The sequence below is a fragment of the Toxorhynchites rutilus genome, chromosome 2, assembly GCF_029784135.1.
Source record: "Toxorhynchites rutilus septentrionalis strain SRP chromosome 2, ASM2978413v1, whole genome shotgun sequence".
Classification (NCBI taxonomy): domain Eukaryota; kingdom Metazoa; phylum Arthropoda; class Insecta; order Diptera; family Culicidae; genus Toxorhynchites; species Toxorhynchites rutilus.
This window is the reverse complement of record NC_073745.1, coordinates 56,914,266-56,934,597: the sequence shown is the minus strand read 5'-3', so window position 1 is coordinate 56,934,597 and position 20,332 is coordinate 56,914,266. Positions and strand designations below refer to the sequence as shown.

The following is a 20,332-nucleotide window of genomic DNA, read 5'->3' as shown; positions in this document are numbered from 1 at the left end:
AGCAGTTAGCACTTTATTGACACCGGAACAACGGGCATTACCCTCAAGCAGCATCAGCAGAATTCCACCGATGGACAACAACGTTAACTAGGTCACGCAATTCAGCAATAAACATCCGGACAACGACAACGACGGCGAACGACCCTTGGACTGGCATCGACAGGTATAATATTGATAGGTCAGCAGATTCATTTAGAAAGTGTAGGGTAGAATTAAGTATCGGAAAATAAAGACTGAAAGTTGAACAGTGAAGTTCGTTTTCATTTTTTTTAACACTCGGCCGTAGTCCGCGATTCGTTAACTTTTACTATAAAAAAGACAATAAATTAGAAATATTTTTTCAAATATCTCGAGAATGGCTGCATTTAGAAGGAGATTTATAATGAGCTTTTTTGTTTTAAATCACATCAGGAATCATAATTTGTGGCTAAAAATGATTGTTAACATACAAAAATTCGAAGTTTCGAAAATTCATAAAAAATCGATGTTTCACAGAGTTCGTCAAAATAGTTTAACCATCTTGGATCCATTTTTTAAATTTTCTACATGACTTCTATTTTATATGAAAAAATAAAAAAAATTAAAATTTGTAAGTTTTTTTTTATAAATAAAAAAAGAGTACTAACTTTTTTCTCAGTGTATATTTTTTTCATGTTTAGACGTCAATACTCTATAACTCTTTCTAAGACACTATTTCGGTACGACTCATAGTTTTTGAGATATAAATTATCGAAGATTTCCCCTACTAAAATCGATACGCCCTTTTCAAAAGTTACGCTTGAGTCAAAACAATCCCAATTGCTGTGGAAAACTCCTTAAATATATCCTTCAACCCAAACGGAATACAAACTTTCATTCGAATCAAAAATACTCATGTTTTGTCATTTATCGATTTCATTTGGAATTGCTCATATTCAACGCTTTCTCAGTGTTATCTCAAGGAAAAATAATTCCGACCAGTACGACACCCATGCCCAAATTGAACACGACCGCAAAGGGTTAATAAAACATCATTAACATGGTCATCCACCGCATATCTTTTGCACTTTTGCAACCTTTGTTCCCTCCGGTGGTCGTCACAGCGCGCGTGTTGTCCCCAAAATCACAGAACTACAGCAAAAAAGCTCCTACCACGGTTTCGGCCTCCCTCGGATGGGGAAAGCTTGGAACAAAAAAAAACAGCATAATAATCGGTAGGCACGATCGCGCGACGAAGTTGGTGAAATAAATCATTTTCGATGTAATTATGTTTTCCGCCTGAACTGATTGGCTCTGTTTGTGTGTTGAGTGGTGTCGATAAAACCGTCAAACCGTGTCGTTCGAAATTTCGGTTCGAAGCGGTATGGCGCCGAGGATGGAATGGGGCCCATTGGCTCGATAAAAATATGAACAACAATCAATCACACCATCCGCGTGAGATAGATTTCCTTTCCGCTCGCGAGCGCGTTGGAGGTCTCTTTTGTGGGTGTGCAAAAGTGCTAACTGGAATTACGGGTGATTGAATGTAATTTTTCGTTACCTGGGAGATGACATATTGACGAAAGGATTCTGGAAAGGATGTGGATGATTCAATGACCAATGGTTCTGCTTAAGGTCGAGAGTATTCTGTGGGTAGTATGCGGTTTTGGTCAAGATTAGTTGAGTTAAACATCTCTTTGGTATATCCAAAATTAGTTTCTAGACAGTTAAACGGTGATTTGATGAAAATCGATAATTTTCGAGCGAAAACACACGCACACACACATCAAAGGGTTGTTCGTTCTAAAATTTCTAACAAGCTTGAGTGATTTTTGATTTTATGTCTTCCAGCTAGCGTTTGGTTCCTGTTTATCAGATTATCATCAGTTTGTTACTCTCGGTTTATTGCGGCTTCAGATATGGATTTGAATTGATTTGATTGACGGAGCTCTTCGCTTCACCTCTGTTACCTAGTTCATCACTCATCGATTCATTTTCGCACTACTTCAAACTGAAAGACGGCTGTTTGGAAGACATCCAGCGTTTCTGTTCTTCTCAACCTGGATAATGGATCTCCCTAATCTGCGTTATCCTGCCAGATTCGGTTTAGCTTCTTTTTTTCCCCCGTTAGGCTTTCTCGCGTCACATTCCTATTCATTTATTCCTTGTTTGATTTCTGAAATCTCACGGGTAGCGAACATTTGCTCTGTTTCCGCCTTCTTCTGTTTTTTTCTCTGTTGAATTTACTTTTATTGTATTCGATTTCATCTTTAACTACAGTTGGTGTAATAATAATAATTATCATAATTTTAACCTACTCGTTAATCGTATCAAACGGCACCATTTTGTTACATTCTTGCTTCCGGGGGGGAGTCAGCATTCTAACATTTCACTGAATCTAACAAATCCACTCGACTACCAGCAGCAAAACGCATTCGCTTCGTGTCTCACACATCTCGATTCGGTCCGTTAACCCTTTGCATACCTTCTACATGCCAGTTTCTGCTGGCGTTGAAAACAACACAACAAAAAAGTATTGCTCGAATGTGCGAATGGTGCACTGTGTTTGGCCGAAGTGGCCAATAGCTATGGATTGTACATCTCGGATGGAATTAGGGCAGGTTTATAGGTTTAACCTAGGCAAGTTTCAGGATCTTTCGAGTATTTGGCATTTCGGCCAAAAGGTGCACCATTCGCTTTACCACATATTTACATCCGTTGGTAAGGTGGATTGGATTGAGTTGGCATTAGTTGTGGTGGCGGTAAGAATAAACGAACGGTAGCTGTTGCATTTCGATTTTGTAAACAATGGTTGGAACAGAAATCGGTTGTTTCTGTGGAGTTTGTATTTGGCTAACGTCATCCAGGCACTGAAAAGTCTCTGCTTTTCAAAAGAAAAAAAATACAAAATGTAAAATCAATTTTCCGACTTCCAAGGGGACGTGACAGGACTGATGATAGTGTTAATTTTTTTACGGAAGACTCTTTGTGTCGCGATCACTGACCGAGTGTTTCCCTAAAGAATGCGAATTGCGATGCGCACGATCACACCACTATAGCGACTGAAGGCGAAGTAGCAGGACAAATACATCGACACGGTACCGGTCATTCTACTGCAATATCCTGCCCCGTCACAATACCTTCGAAATCGGGGAAATGGTTTTGAACCATCCTGTACAACACCGAATTGTCCGAATTTGTCCATCTTCCAAACAAAGCGTGTAATTTTCACAAAAAAAAACCGGAGTCGTATTCACACGCCCAAAATAGTTTCCCGTTTGAAACTATGATCAAAATTCTACTGACCATTACAAATTGATAGCTCTCTAGGTTCTAGAAGAATCACGGTACTGGCCACGAGGTGATTGATCGAACTGGGCGCATAGAAACAGCACAGCACTCAATCGCGCTAGACTAACGTTTGCATTAAGAAGATGGACAAAACAATTTGCTGATTTTGAATGGGTTTCACACGCACTGACGGAACTACCCATGTAGCATTAATCATGGTAACCCATGAGTCAACAGAAAAAAAATTGACAGCTCTATCAGTCGAACTCTAACCGTGATGGCGAAAACAGTGAAGCTACTTCGTTCAGAAGTGTGCGCGTTCAAACGACGGTACCCTGCCGCGTCGAAAACGGATATCGTGCGGCACTTTGTAGACGCCGGATATGCCCGATACGGCATCTACAACATCTTGGCCCTATTGGACAACAATCAGAGCATCGAAAGAAAGCCCCGTTACAAGATCGAGGGAAAAGTGCATACATCGCTGCGCCGGGAGGTCGGTGCAATCGACCAAACAGTGAAAAAGTACCTGGCGAGCATGGACATACATGTCAGGAAGCGGAAGTCCCGTCCACTGGTCTCGGAGCTGCAGGCAATGACGCAGCAGCAACGGCTGCATAAAATGATCAAGTCTATTTTCCCGGCGAATCGCGACGTGACGGTGGTGATGGACGACACCCTGGATGACAACGACTGGCAGGGCACTTCGTATTTTACTTCCCCCACGAAGGAAGTGAGCTCCGAAGTGAAGTTTATTTCACACACCAAGTTCCCAAAGAAGGTGCTGTTGTGGCTGACAATCAGCGAAAAGGGGATGTCAAGGGCGCCCTTCTTTATCTCCCGACTGGCCGTGAACGGAGAAATTTATAGTACGAAGTTCCTGCCGGAAGTTACGTCGTTCATCAAGAAATACCAGAAGGGTGAAAACGCGGTGTTTTGGCCGAATCTGGCGTCGGTACACTACTCGAAGCGATCGTTCCGTCCAACGTGCCCAAGCTGCGTCCCATCGAGAATTTCTGGGCAAACCTGAAGCGTAAGATCTACTCCAACAATTTTGTCGCGAAAACTGAGAAGGGATTGATAAATAAAACGAAGAAAGAACTCAAAAACATGCCTACACGCATGTTTTTGTCCGCCATGGCGAATGTTTCGGTTAACTGCCGGAAGGCCACTCGCAATGGCGGAGAATTTTTTTGTAGGTTACCTGATATAATTACCTTCCATGGGAAATGTATCAAACTCAATTATCTGACTTAGTTTTTTTTATCACCATCCTAAAAAAAGTCCATTTTTTAATGCAAACGTTACAACCCAAGTAGCTGGTCATATTGACCCTTAACTTCGTATGTTAAAAAAGAGAATCATTTATGGTTTTCAACGTCTCTTCACAACACCATCCCACCAGGCCTTCTGTTGGCGTGGATGTTTGGACTTTGCAACAGGAAACTTGTGTTGCAGATTGAAACTGAAGTAAAATCGCAGGGCTGCACTTTGACGCCTCTTTCAACCTGGGAACAATGCTCGAATTCGGGAAAATGAAATGAGCGATCAGAAAAAGTCACCAATAAGCTCGAAATTCGAAATTAGTGAATAGATCAAACGCTTTTCAATATACGTATTTCATTTGAAAATCCATTAATCCAATAATTATTTTCACAATAACGAAACACGAAGCAAAATATCGTCATAGTTAATTTCAATTGAAGAAATCAACTCCAATGGGACAAACATTTCACTGCAGAATTTATGCACAACCGACGACCGTTCTTTTGTGACTCTGAGTTATACATACCAGAAAAAAACTTTTGTTTCATATATAAGAATAGCGCAGTCCGTTATTCAATTCAACGAACCAATATTTCTTTGCATAGAATGCTTTCACTGAGCGGCGCGAGCAATCGGCAAAGCAACAATATTTCCGAATTGACTCTAGGGTGTCTAGGGTGAAGCTAAATTTCGAAACTTCAGAGCGAGCAATCTATACCCAACATGACTTGACATATACTACAGGTGAGCTATATTTTTTGTATCGTACGCGAAAAATACTCACACAAATTAGAATGAAGTATATTTAACGTCAATTTCGTTCAAAAGATGTTTTTTAATGAAAGCAACTTCAACGCAACATCACTGACCATCCTCTGTAATGACGTCACTGGAAATAACAACATCTCTCTCTGGCAAAATCATACCACACCGAACAATTAGTCTGTCGATACAAAAGAAAATCAATTCCATCTGTATGAGGCTGGCGAACAATACGGAGTTAGTAACCGCGTGTGAAAGACTTTGAAAAGTGGATACGTGAACAAAGAACCGTTCAATTTAGAAGCCAAAATTCAACTGCACGCGTAGTCGAAAAGTGCAGTATCGTCCTTAAGGAAACCAAAACCTGATCAGGTAAAAAATAACCTCACACGTGTTAGACAGAATACTGACGAATTAATTGCACATATGCAGGAAAAGTGAGACCATTGCCATCCCTCGTGCAAACGAAATAATATTCCTATCCATCAGTGTAGATTACGGGTATTCTACCGCGTTGAATCTGCACATCTCCACGAGCAGAACGCGGAAGAAGGAAAGGCCCTCGAAAGGTAGATTGATTGAAGCACAAATGATGGAGGTTAGATTCACGCAAGCTCTCCTCGACAGAGGGCCTTTATTTACAGGCTCGCTTTTGCTTAAGGCCAAGACGGCAGAATCGCCATTCCATTCTTCCAATCTCTCGTGTTAGCCAATTGCTTCGACTCAGCTCTCCCAGTCTCGGTGTTCGCTTGAGATCGCCTGCCGTAGCATTGTGGAACGAGACGACAAGCGTATCGGTGCGAGTTGTGACACGGCTGATTTGAGGGTGCGACAAGCTTCGGGAAACACGGTGACCGGAATAAATCGCCACAGTAAACAACTGCAACAGAAACAACCGCTTAGAAAAAGTGTAGTAGGCTAGAAATATTTGGCGCGGGAAAAACATCATGTGCCTCACATTTCTATTATAAATTTATTCTCTTGTTCTCGTTTTTCGAAATTTATTCTGAGGACAATGTAATGGGGACGAAGTCCCCATTTGGCGAGGATAAGGAATCGAGGCGGCCCATGCCGCCAAGATGACGCAATCCGAGTCCACCGCCGACCCGCCGTCGGAAGCGGCGGTGTCTCGCACGCAAACCTGGGATCCACTGATTGCCCGGTTAGTTTGAAACATAGGATACGATCCTTTAGCAATGTCCGACCGAGCTCTAGCGAGCGTCGGACGGTATACGTCTGCCCGGGGCGTTACGTTTGCCTGGGGCGATACGTTTGCCCGGTTAATTCTTGTTTTGAAATACAATACCGCGCCACAATATTTATAGCCTACTACACATTTTATAAGCGGTGGTTTCTGTTGCAGTCGTTTTCTGTGGCGATTTATTCCGGGAACCGGGAAACACACAGTGGTGCAACAGAAGTCGGTGCGACGTGCTACGGCTGCAACGCTGTGACGATAAGCAGACGTGGTGCAACAAAGGCCAACGACCTGACGGAAACGTCGACGGAGCGGCTGCAGAAGGTTGATGCAGTTGTAGCAGTATCATGGGGCCCCCAACGATTCGCGCAGCGTGAAGAGATTATTGTATGTATGTTTGTAGGAAGGACAAGCTTTTGAGATAGCAATTATAGAACCATGAAAGAGTGACAAGTTTTCCGTTACATTTTAGTTTATATTGAGTATTGGACACTATTACTTTTCGTGGCGTATTGAGCTAGTCGGCCAAACCAGAAACTTGAGTTCGCACTAAAGGACCACTTTCTCTCATGTGGTGTCAGTACTTGATTTAATGATATCAAATGTTACAAAGAGTTGTTTGTTTAGTTATTGTGCTTAAATATGATAATCTCAGCTAAATGGTTTCTATAAGACCATCTCAGAACTCATAAGCATTATTAATGAAAAATTCAAAACTGTCGGCTGATTTACATGTCTTATAATTTGCAACCTTGTCATTTCAGCTAATAGCCTGGAAAATTCGTGTTGGCATACTATTTACCAAATTCTGCTGAACGGATTTCTTCGTATTTTTCCAGGTTTCCCAATTTGCGCACTTGAGCTCTTCAATCGTGATGTACCGTTTTCCCGTTTCCGTGTAGATTCTGCGTACAAGGATCCCCCTAAGATTTTCAACAGGATTCAAGTCTGGAGAGCGAGCAGGCCAGTCCAAAAAAAAAAAAGTTTTTGGTCCTTAATCCATGGCTTAGTTTCCATGCTGGTATGAATAGTAGCATTGTTTTGCTGGAATGTGATTTTGACGTAGGACTACGTATTTCATTTCTATACTGGGGTGTAAATTCGAAAGTTTCGAAAACGATAACGCTCAAAATCAAAAGCTCCTAAACAACTGAACGAAATAAACACTTCATTCGAATGATAAAATGTATACGCGTTATATACTTGTTACTTTTTGATCCAAAAACTTGTTTCAATAGCCTTAAAATTGCTTTTAAAACAGGTTATTGAAATCACCAATCGGTATAGAGGCGAGCACCGCTCGGAAATCAACTCAGTTATATTTGAACAGCGATCGGAGCATGCTGTCGCTGTTGTGGCGAAGCTGACTTCGTTGATCATGAACGCGCTGATGAACGGTGTCACCAAGAGCCTGTTTGTGCACCTTAGCCAGAAGGGAATTCATCGGGAGGAGAGTGATGCCCCTGAAAAGACGGCCAAGAGAGAATCAGCATCGAAAATTGGTTCCGTTTGATGCATCGGAGCAGCCGCCACACACACACACATACACGCGCGCAACTCTTTTCCTTTGGTGGTTATCGAGTTAACATTAACCACTGGCGGGCATCGAGCATCGAGAAGAATCCGGAAAGACGTTATCGTTGCTGAAAAATAATCTGCCAGTTCCCCTTGGAATTGAAAATGACATTCAAGCGTAAGAGTTTATTTTAATGTTTTCTATTCATATAATACTGCGACCAAATACATTTTGTATTTGGTGTATTTGCCGCAATTAACAGGAAAGCTTCTGAAGATTATTCTTCCCCTTCAGTAGAATATTTTGGTATCCAACATTGGATGCATAAAACCTTGTACCAGTACCTGTTGAAACCATCAGGACCATCCTAATTGAATTTTCTTCATCAGTGAAGATAACCTATAGGGGTAGTGGGGGCAAGTTGGTCATAGGGGACAAAGTGGTCACCTGTTTGTTTGGTAGTATAACTATTGGCTATAGATGCCGTATTGATAGTCACCTTATGTTTGAAGAATTTAAAGACTTTTGAGTCACCCTGTACTTCAGTAGAGCTCTCGCATGACATTCGTTTAGCCGCACCTTATTTTTCCTCAATATGTTTGAAAATAAGTCAATTATTTGTTCAGTGTTGCTCATAAAAGACGCTTATTGTTTATTTTCATTGAATTCATTATTAAAAAACAGTAACAATTCACTTTTTGCTATCAAAATAATTCAAATAGGGTGGACATTCGTTTAGCCGCATCTTCAAATTTCGCTAGAAAAAATTGTGCAGCATATTTCGAATTCAGTAGCTAATATTTTGTATGTCCACCTACATTTCGGATCACATTAAAAATTCGATTTGGCATCGAGTCAGACAGCTTTTGAAGTGTTGTCATATCAAATAGGGCCCAACACTCCTGAATTACTGCCTTGAGGCTGGAAATGTTGTCGAATTGTCGTCCGTTTACATAGACCATCCCGGCCAAAATTCGGGACTATCAGGACTGCAAGCAGGTCATTCTAGAAGTGGAATGTCCTTCTCAGCAAAGCATGCCTTTGATTGCTTGGAAACGTGGATCGATGTGTTATCCTGCTGAAAAACGATATCCTCAGTAGCGTTATTCTCAATATGGCCAATCAAAACGTCCTCCAGTAATTCAAGATACTTTTCGGAGTTCATTCGGGTGGAAATGAAACAAATGGGAAGCTTGCTGTGATAGGAAAAGGCTCCCTACACCATCAAAACTTCCGCCCCCAAAGTTTCGCTTCGGTCTCACGACATTCCGCTGACTTAAATCGTGTCAATAGCAACTGTAACAGTCCGGGCCATCCATTAAACTATTTTTCGTCGGAAAACACAACATAGTTTCCATTCCATGTATTGCCGGGCGAAATTTAGACGGTTCTGCTTATGAGTGGCGGTCAGTTTCGGCTTCCCGTGAAGTTTCTTCCACTTGATGTTTGGTGACTCGTTCAAGATGCGCTCTTCGTTACTGGAACAACCAATCTGCCTTAATTTGTGAGCAGGACAATTGATTCTTGGTTGCTTCGTGTCTTATTTGACCTTTAAGACACAAAGTTCCCTTTTGTAGGTCGTTTTATTCCATATTTCGAGTCCATTTTCAAGAAATTACGTACCACTTTCTCAGATCGATCATTTTTTGTTGCGATCGAGCGATTAGAAAACTTTTCTTCTTTGAACTTCTTTATTATTCTCCGTTCTTCCTCCGTTAATCGAGTACCTTTCGCCATTCCTTCAAATTATACGTGAATCTCTAGTCTGACCAACTACTCACATCTTCTATTTACCGTGTAAATTGAATATTCCGATGTAATTTTTCAATAAACACAGATAAAGACTCGGTGATTATACGAAAAGTTGATTTTTATGCTCTGTGGCTAAACGTATTTCTCGGGAAAAAACGGCGTTTGAATGTTTACAACCACCGATGCCACCTTGTGCGTGTGTGAGTATGACGCGCGTCCTTTCGATGAAAGTGACTAAAATATACTACCACTACAGCAAATATGTATCCCAACAAAAAGAACATTTCTAATTTTTGTGTAAGTGTTTCAATTTTTTTTTCAAGTGCGGCTAAACGAATGTCTATCACTGTATAGCAAAATGTATACTTTTGGAAACATTCTTTGTCATGACATACCATGCTCCACTGTCGGATCATGTGAGCTTTGGCAAAACTGAGACTTCTTCCGATGTGATATGGTGTAAGATTAAGAGCTTCAACCTTTCAAGCCCTCTTTATGTGAGGACTTTTCACCAAAACTTGACGAATTGTCACCCGAGAATTTCAATTCAAATATTGCTGTATTAGCGATTTTAAGGTATTTGGTGGTGTTCTAACTATTTCTCGCTTTTCCTGATCAGAGAGCTTCGATTTACGTGGGGCTCTCTCCTTCTCACCGTATCCTTGAGGATTCGCCAAATTATTGAACACTACTTGATGGGATCGTCCAATCCGCCGAGCAGTTTCTCTGATACCAACATTTTTTTGGTGAAATGCATCGATTGTCTTTCTTCTCTCTGCGTGAGCACTTTTGGCATTTTCCATATTTATTGATCAAAACAATTAATACAACGGGAAACTTTTAGGGCGCTTGCATCGTGCATATGTATTAGTGATCTGTTGGGCAGGCAAAAGAGATCGCTCCATAGGATTTGTATGGATCGACAAGATTGAGCTTTGTTTAAATAATTATTTTAACGAAATAGTCCTAGAAATTACGCGCTACACTATATCAATAACTTGCGAGTATATGTCTCTTTGCGGAGACATATACATGGAGAAAAATAGAAATTTCTGTTATGGCTATGATCTATATCAATGGAAGCAGATTGATTATTCAAAAAGTTTCACAGAAACAATGCAAATTGCACATTGCGATTATATAGCCGGATTAGGTGAAGTGTGCTCCCATTTAGACTTTATGCTTTTTGCCCTGAAATGCTGATCTCGTGAAGAAGTAAACTATAATGAATATTCGTGTGTAGATATCCTTAATCGGTGGTTAGTTTCGCCAAAAAAGCAGATGATTATATTGAAATTAAGAACATATTCAGCCAGAAAAATCAATCAATCCTCAGATATGATTTCCGGGTACCTGAATGCTCTGCGGAGAAGTGAAATATGGTTATAAGAAAATTGATCGGAAACGAAGAAAATCCATCAATTGGCTTAATCTTGGAAAATACAAGGTAGCATACGAACGTGAGCTCGAGCCTCTGTGTCTTGAATCTAGGTGCGAACATGCTGATAATCCTTTCCTGTTATTTTTTCGATTCAAATTTAGTGGGAAAGTCGCCCAATGAACATCGCGAAATAGTAAGTAAGTTAAGCAATATGCGTCACACAAAAGCTCTTGTTCGGTAAATAGCTTGTGAAACTGTTTCACAAAGTTCATATTAGTTCTATGAAATATTTTGCGCTAATAGGAAGATCGCAACTATATTTAAATCATCTACAAGAACATCGATTGATAATGAATCCGCTTCTGCTGCATAGAAGCTACGAATGTAAACAAATGATGTTTGCCCAACAGATGCTCTGCATGTATGTGTAGCAAGAGCCCTATACAAACCTGACACTTGAAAAATACAAAAACAATTTTCTTATAAACGTATTTAGCTTCTCCGCAGAGCATTCAGGTACCCGAATATCACATCTGAGAGTTGGTTGATATTTTTTTTTCTTAATTCAACATAATCAACTGCTTTTTTGGCGGAACTAACCACCGGTTAGGGATATCATTACAGCTTATTTCTTCACGAAACCAGCAAAAAGCACGAAGCCTAAATGGGAACACACTTAACCTAATCCGGCTATACAATCGCAATGTGCAGTTTGCACTATTTCTGTGAATTTTTTTTAATATTCAATCTGCTTCCATTGATATGAATCATAGCCAAAACAGAAATTTCTATTTTTCTCCGTGTATATGGCTTTGACGCTATAAGTAAATATTTTTATGTAAAGAAACATATATTCGCATGTTATTAATATAGAGTAGCGCGTAATTCTTATAACTTTTTCGCTAAAATAATTATTTAAACAAATCTCAATCTTGTCGCTCCATATAAATCCTATGGAGCAATCACTTTTGCCTGCCCAACAGATTACTCGAAAGTTTTTCTCATAAGTTTGGGCATAGTTCATCACTTTATTCATGATAGTATATATTTAATGCGGTATGCCGTCGTGCTACATGGTTCTGATGTGGAGAGTCCAACATAAAAAAATGTAAGGGGTTGTATCTAGGACACGACCGTATATTTTCGACGTAGAACCACGCAATTATATTATGCAATCCACTTCGAATATTATTTTAGAATGCATCGAAAATTTTGTAATAGATTATGTTCTTCGTTACAAATAAATTTGATAAATTTTACGTTTGATATGATGCCTAGGACTACCAAAATATGTGAACGGAAGAATTGTCAAACGATCATTGTATTTTACATTTCCCTCTGAAAATATTGCACATCTCATGTTTACGTAGTTCTCGAACCGCGAAAGTTCATTCACCTCTAGTATCTGAAATGACGATTTTCCTAGGATTCTCAGTTTAAATGTACGTTTTCGAAAAACATATTCCGGTCTGCACACCGACAAGCGAGTACAAAAGTACTCAACACCAAAAAATACCCCCGACTTGCATGTATTTGCAAAGCGGATTCCCTCAGGCACATTGATTTTGAAGTCCGTGTTAGAGGAACACAGCTCGGTGGGAACCGACATGCATGTATATTTGCAGAGCAGATTTCCACAGGTACATCGATTTTGAAGTCTGTGTTGGGGAAACCATAAATCGGGCCAGTCAAAACTTGGCAGTTAGAAATAACGCTTGACATTTTACAGTTATTCAATTGTTCATCTCATGAAAAATAATATTTTATTAATTGTAATAGATGCGTAGAAATATTTTCTATCAATTGATGCAAACATCTTTCCGATCTGTTGGGAAATGTTCGAGGTATAAGCATTTGAAATACGGGTAGGGTCAGCAGACAAATCGGCAGAACAAATGTATGGGAAAAAAAGTAAGTTCTTCCAGTTTTCATGAATTTAAACCGTTTAGAGATTAGCGAATTGTAATGTACAGCATATCAAACGAATCTAAGAGAATTTCGATTGGTATGCAAATCATGAGAATTCGTTCACAGTGAAAATAGTTATTAACGTTAACTTTATTTCATAAAAACGTAACCTGTTTCCTGATTTGGCACCCTTCCTGAAAGACGTGGTTCTACGTCAAAAAATCTGTCAAAATTTATCGAAGTGCAAAACTACACTCGTGGTGAAAGGTGGTGAGGTTCGCTACGGTATTTAGAACACTCGAACTACTTGTTCTTCTTGAAGATAGGGCAAATCTGCCTTATCGTCACCACCTACCTCCTACCGGTCTCAAAGAAATTATCCATTGCAGTACTCTGGCTAACATTCCTATATTAGACTTAAAATGCTTTCTCAGCTTTTTGGAGATTGGATGCTCGTGCTCGGTCAGCTAATCTAGGTTATATGATATGCCGCTTCTACATGTTGAATCGCCATGTATTCATCATATTCATCGAAAAGCTCGAGCACGAGTAATGGAACCTTAAGAGTGCAAACTCACTCGATGAATATAGGAAGTCAACGGAATCTCCGGCATCAATTACAAATACTTGAGGCATTATACTATATTATCTATTCACAACAATACTAAATCGTGAATGATTGTTAGCTTGTATCATTACCGGAGCAAGCATTACACTAAAACGATAGTTAATAATACGAGTTGACACTGTCGTAGAACATTGTTCAGTACTTCAATTTCTAATAAGAGTTCATTTGATGGAGTACAAATAAAATCGAATAAAATCCTTTCCGATAGGATTCTGAATTTCTTGGGAAGTCAAACCACCTCACTTTTGCCGGTTATTTATGAAATGCATCCAACTATAAGCTGTAATAAAAAGTCATCCCTTATTTTAACATTGCAGGTTCCATTTAGCATAATTGGAACGATTAGATTTAGGCCACATATGCATCGTTCAGTACTAAATCTCATTATTATGATGACACCTAGTGTAACACAATCGCTACTATGCAACGCGAGAAAACTATCATCATCTGTTGAGAAAAAAGGGGTTTACTTTTACTATACCTTATATGTCCAATGTGCAGTAGATTTTTTTGGGGTTAATAACTTTCGTTCGTCTTTGCATTTCAAACAAAATAATGTCGTTGTTCTTAGAGGACACTGTTCAAAATATTTATATTAATATTATTTGGAAAATTTTGACAGAAGTCCGCAATTAACACTAGAACTACCGAAAGTTGTTATATATATATATATATATATATATATATATATATATATATTCCTACCAAACCGGTTTGACCAGTGTGATATTTAGTTGTCAGAATATAAAAATTTCAAAGGAAATAAAATGTATTTCAGAAAAATTTAAACATTATTAAAGAACATTAAATAACATTTCATAACATAATCTTGTGAATTAGTGCTCCCGTGGCCGAGTGGTTAGCGTCATAACTAACATGCCGGGTGTTCGGGTTCGATTCCCGTTCTGGTCGGGGGAATTTTTCGTCAAAGAAATTTCCTCCGACTTGCACTGTGATCACGCGTATTCTAGAGCTTGCCACTCAGAATGCATTCAAGGCGTGTTATTTGGCATAGAAATCTCAACTAAGTACTAATAAAAATGACGCAAGTAATACTACGTTGAGACGGCGAAGTTCCTCCAGGAACGTTAGTGCCATTGAAGAAGAAGAAGAAGAATCTTGTGAATAAATGGTACAACCGGTCATTTTGACCGTTCGATAGTTCTAGTCTTAAAATGCAATGTTTATTGGGTCCCCTTTGGACCCAATTATTCTCTTGACTTTTTAGATTGAGATGCCTAAACATTTAAGTCACAAATACAAACTCCAGTGGATTCCAAACCGACCGTCCAATGGTAATGATGTTAAAAACTAAAATGTGCAGCGTTAATAATAATTCCCGTTCCTCATAATGCCACTTTCTTACGTACTTAATTTCACTTCTCTTGGATCCCCCTCTTTTTTCGTTTCGTTTCGAAAAATCTACATTCCTCTCTCTCTCTCGCTTTGTGTGTAGAAAATCTCATCAATATTTTGTTTACCTTACACGTTTACGTAAAAAATACCATTCAGTAACTTCTGCACCCCCTTCGTGGTAATCGTCTTACTCATCAACACAACAACAATTTTGCTGATAATATTTTGTTGCTCACAATTGGTTGTATGTTTTCCATACTTTTTTTTTCGCTCACCATGATATATTTTGTCCTACTTATCGCACTAGGATAAAACGCATGTCCAACTACGCTATGTATATGGCTGTATCTAATTGATTTAGTTACAAAAATGTCGCGTGTGTACCTATATCTTTGTCTAACAATGCTATTTACAAACAAATATTTCTGCGGCGAATATTTTTTTGCTTCCTTAGTTTCTGGTTCATTTAGTTTTTCTCTTCTTTTTTTTTCATATTTTTTGTTTAACTATAACAACGAAATGTGTCCAAGTATGTGTATATCCTTTACCGCTATGACTTTTGACGACTCTGTACAGATTCTCACTTTCGACACTCCGCGCTTCAGATCGATTTCATCCGCCGAGAAATTGCTTTCCGCCCCGTTGTTACGGGAAGGTCTCATTTTCCTCACATTAAAAAAGCCCTAATTACAAAATAGGATGATGAGTTACAAAAAAGTCTACACTTTTCTGCTTTAATGCTAATCTTGTTTCTTCTCCCCTCGCGGCACGCGAGAGGGGGCGTCAAATTGCTCGTGATTTCGCTGTCCGCCCAGTGTTCGCTGCCCTTGCCATTTTTTTTTTACAAGTGGTTGTGGGTGTCGCCCTCTTCTGCTTCTCCTTCGTTGCTGCTGCGAGGGCGGCGGTGTGTGGTTTGGCCAAAAAAGCCAAACATTCTTTGATTCTTTGAGATTGAGTTTGGGGAACGACGGAACGAAACATAAATAGAACACAAAAATTCGCAGAATCCACGAATGTTGTTGCTGCTTCTTAGTAGATGTACATGAATCGCTAGCTGCCGACCAGTTCGATTTGGCGGTACTTTTTCCTCAGGTTGGACACCGAATCCCGGTACAGTACGGGATCCAGCCGGAGATTGGAACGTAGCAGTGGCATGTAGCTGGAAGATGAAAAAAAACAATGTTTGATTATTATTGTTATTGGAAAGAATGAACGGAGATTTGTTCAATCACTCACAAATAGATCAGATTCAGATGTAATTGTGGACGAAGCGAATTTATTTAAGGAAGTAATTTTGTTTTTGAATCGAATTTGTCCCTAAAAGTTAGACTGGTTTCTTTTCACATGATTGGTGTAGGCGTGTCGCAAACTATCTCGTATTGAAGCCTGAGAGTGTCGTTGCCAATTTCTTCCTCGAATTGATTTGAAAACACTTTGAAGCATTGTGTATACTGCTTAGGAATTCCAGTAGTGAATGTAAACAATCAATTTAGTTTCACTAAGGAAGCCAAGGACTTAGTGATGTTAATTTGGAAAAGGTTGGCAAAGTCCCCAACAATATGTTTCTCACGCAAATCTTCTATATGTAAGTATTTTATTTTGATTAGCTCTAAACTGCTTTTCGAGGATCGAGTATATCGAGGATCTTCGACTCATAAGTAATATTGCATGTTCACTTATGGCTCTTAGATCCTCGATATTTCATTATAAAAATGAAAATGCCGAAGTAGCTTTTGTTGAACCAAATTCTAGTGCGTTGCGTCAGGACACCCATTGTGGAGAAGTTACAGTACTTCGGATTACTTTGAGTTGCTACTGTCAGCTGCAGATGTTTGAGGGCCAGTTTGCCTTGACTTGTGTCCTGTAATCGCTTATGATTCATTGTAGACTCAGCTTGGAAGATCGAACGAATTGAATAATGTTTTGGTAAACCATGTCCTCCAAAGTTCGATATCTCCCATCAAATGTGAAATTGCTTCGAATGTCGTTATTGGGAAAGAACTAAATTGAATTTTCTGCTGTTTTCGCCTTTTCATACATATCGCAATTTGTATCGGCACAATATCCATTTTGCTCAGCTAGTACTTCGTTTTCATTATGACCATTATGTATTGAAGGGGGTATCCTAGTTTAGAATATTGTAAAAAAAGTAACAGAAGGGTTGTGTCCGAGACACGACCGCATAGTTGACGTAGGAGTCCGTTAGGCTATCTGTTGATTTTGGATATGTTTAAAAGAATTACATCGTTAAACTCTTTGATAATGATTTTGTGGCCCTGAAAAGGGCCGTTTTGTTTGGTTGTTGGGTATTGTTTGTTCACCACCAGTGTTTTCCGAGTGATGATGACAGAAGGATGGCAAACAGTCGCTGGATGGTGCGTATCAGATAAAAGTTACAGAAGTGGAACGAGATATGATGAAAACCGCTCTCTGTTATCCTAGAAGAGATGCCTCCTGTGTTATGAATGGATGAAATAAACAAAAAAAAAACTCACCAATGTTATATAAGATAATTACCAATACCGAACACAATTATCAATTTTTCTCATCAGTAAAAACAAGTTACTTTAATATAGAGAAAACATATTTGAAATAGGAAAGGCAATTTTCTTTTATAATTTTTACTTTCTGAGTGTTTATTCAACCCAATGCGAATTTTAATTGGACTAACAACACCTAATACTATATGTAGAGCATATATCACTTTTTCTAATATTTCTTCACTTGAAAAATTGAATCTCGCCGTATAAACTTTCCCTGGGTGAAAATGAACACAACAAAACTGAGAGTTCGACGAGGACGACCTGTTCTCGAGCGGGAACCTGGGTTTTTTTATAAAAATTGAAATAAATCGTTTCATATATCAAGTCATTTTTAACACAACTGCTACCATATACAATTTTACACCTGCACTTGTGCTAAATTTTTCACAATACACAATCGGTCATTGATATGAAATTTTACGAAGCAACCAACATTAAAGTTCCAAATTAAAATTTTATTTGCTAGAATTAATCGCACTGTTTCGACACGACGGATGTAAATTAATTTTCGACACTGTTCGGCGAGAAGCGGTTTAAATGTGCGACAAAAGGATTAGATCATTGCGAGATAAAATACGAGAGATGCGTTTGGATCGGCAGATTTATTTCAAGTGTGTTTTTTGTTTGGTTTACAGCGTTATATATATTGACCGGTGGCTATCGGCCACCGGTCACTGGTCTTGAATACTATGCAAAGGCCCTATTTTATCTGGAGAATTTCGTTTCTGCGGAATTTCTATGCATAATTGGATGCTGTGATAAAGGAGACGTATAGAATTCACTTGTGGCTATTTGAAAGTAGCCCATTGGCTATTCGGGCATCTGTCCGAGTGATTTATGACCCTTTTTGTTTTAGGAGTTGATTCGCTAGAATTTGATTGTACCTATTGTACGATGAGACTAAACATTTATGGCTCTTTTCTGTGCATGAATTAGAGGTATTTTGTGCTATAGCGTATTAAGATTAAACACGCACCTTACTTGCAATTTAAAAATGGCCCCAACTTGCATATATTGGGTTGGGAAAAAAGAAATGTCGTATATTGTCAATATATGGCAACACTTAAACATTTCTTGTGTTGTACTTATCGCATCCGGTCATATTACGGCTATTTAAAGACGACAATTTGTGCTACATGTGTCGTTTTGACAGCGTTGTTATTGTCCTTTTCAGTCTCAAGTTATAGCGCGTCAAAGATGGAGTCCCCCAGAAATTCGCCATATTTAACGTTCATACTACCTGCGAGGTAAAACTGCAACGAAGGTGGCCGGAAAAATGTAGTTTATGTAGTTTATGGACCCGATACTGTAACGATTCGCACAGCACAGCGTTGGTTTGATCGATTTCGTTCTGGTGTAGTGGCTGTCGAAGATACACCCCGTACTGATAGGCCAATCGTCGTAGAAACCGATAAAATCGTTGAAATCATCCAAGTAGATCGGCATGTAAGCTCACGCTCGATTGGTCAGGAACTGGGTATAGACCATAAAACCGTTTGGAACCATTTGCAGAAGATTGGATTCCAAAAAAAGCTGGATGTATGGGTGTCACACGAGTTGACGCAAAAAAAATCTTTTAGACCGAATCAACGCCTGCGATGCACTGCTGAAACGGAACGAACTCGACCCATTTTTGAAGAAGATGGTGACTGGTGATGAAAAGTGGTGTGATCCACTTCCACGTACGACAACCTAAAGCGAAAAAAGTCGTGGTCGAAGCGCGGTGAACCGGCCCAAACCATCGCCAAGTCCGGATTGACGGCCAGGAAGGTTTTGCTGTGTGTTTGGTGGGATTGGAAGGGAATCATCCACTATGAGCTGCTCAACTATGGCCAGACCCTCAACTCAGTTCTCTACTGTGAGCAGCTTGACCGTTTGAAGCAGGCGATTGACCAGAAGCGGCCAGAAATGATCAATGGGAATGGTGTTGTTTTCCACCAGGACAACGCTCGGCCTCACACATCTTTGATGACCCGCCAGAAGGTACGGGAGTTCGGATGGGATGTCCTATTGCACCCACCGTATAGTCCGGACCTGGCTCCAAGTGATTATCATCTCTTCATCTTTGATGACCCGCCAGAAGGTACGGGAGTTCGGATGGGATGTCCTATTGCACCCACCGTATAGTCCGGACCTGGCTCCAAGTGATTATCATCTCTTCATGCAAAACGCTCTTGGTGATACTAAGTTGGCCTCAAAAGAGGCTTGCGAAAACTGGCTGTCTGAGTTTTTTGCAAATAAAGAGGGAGGGTTTTATAAGGGGGGTAATGAAGTTGCCTTCTAAATGGCAACAAATTTGCGAACAAAACGGCGCATATTCGACTTAAATTGGATAGTTTTAAGTATGTTAAATAAAGCGTCAAATTTCAATCAGAAATACGACATTTCTTTTTCCCCAACCCTATATTTGCAACGCCGATTTCTCCCGGGCATCTTGGTTTTGATGTCGCTCTAAACGAACACTTTTCGGTAGGAACAAAAGCTCCCCCTACTTTCATGTATTTGCAATGCTGATTTCCTCCAGGCAGCTTGGTTTTGATGTCTCTGAGAGAGACCCGCCGCATGTGTCTTCATTCGACCAATCAGAAGTGGGTATTTCCGTTAGGATAGGAGTTGAGATTTTTCAATTGTGTTGATAATTAGTTTCATGACAAATATTATTTTCTTCAATATAAAAAATTGCTATGGAGTACCGAAATCGATTGACGCAAAAAAATCATCAATCCATCGTGAACTGACTGAGCAATAAGCGTTTGAAATTGGACAATTTGCT

At 39.6% G+C, this 20,332-nt stretch overlaps 1 protein-coding gene across 1 annotated transcript in view; it reads right to left on the bottom strand.

The window, feature by feature from the left end:
- Positions 1-637: 637 nt before the first annotated feature.
- LOC129771606 (exostosin-1) overlaps positions 638-20,332 on the bottom strand; it is a 527,767-nt gene continuing 508,072 nt past the window's right edge. The window contains exon 10 of the mRNA XM_055775403.1: positions 638-16,175. Within this exon, the coding sequence (XP_055631378.1) occupies positions 16,067-16,175 (109 nt within the window). The 3' untranslated portion in view covers positions 638-16,066. The remainder of the gene's footprint in view (positions 16,176-20,332) is intronic.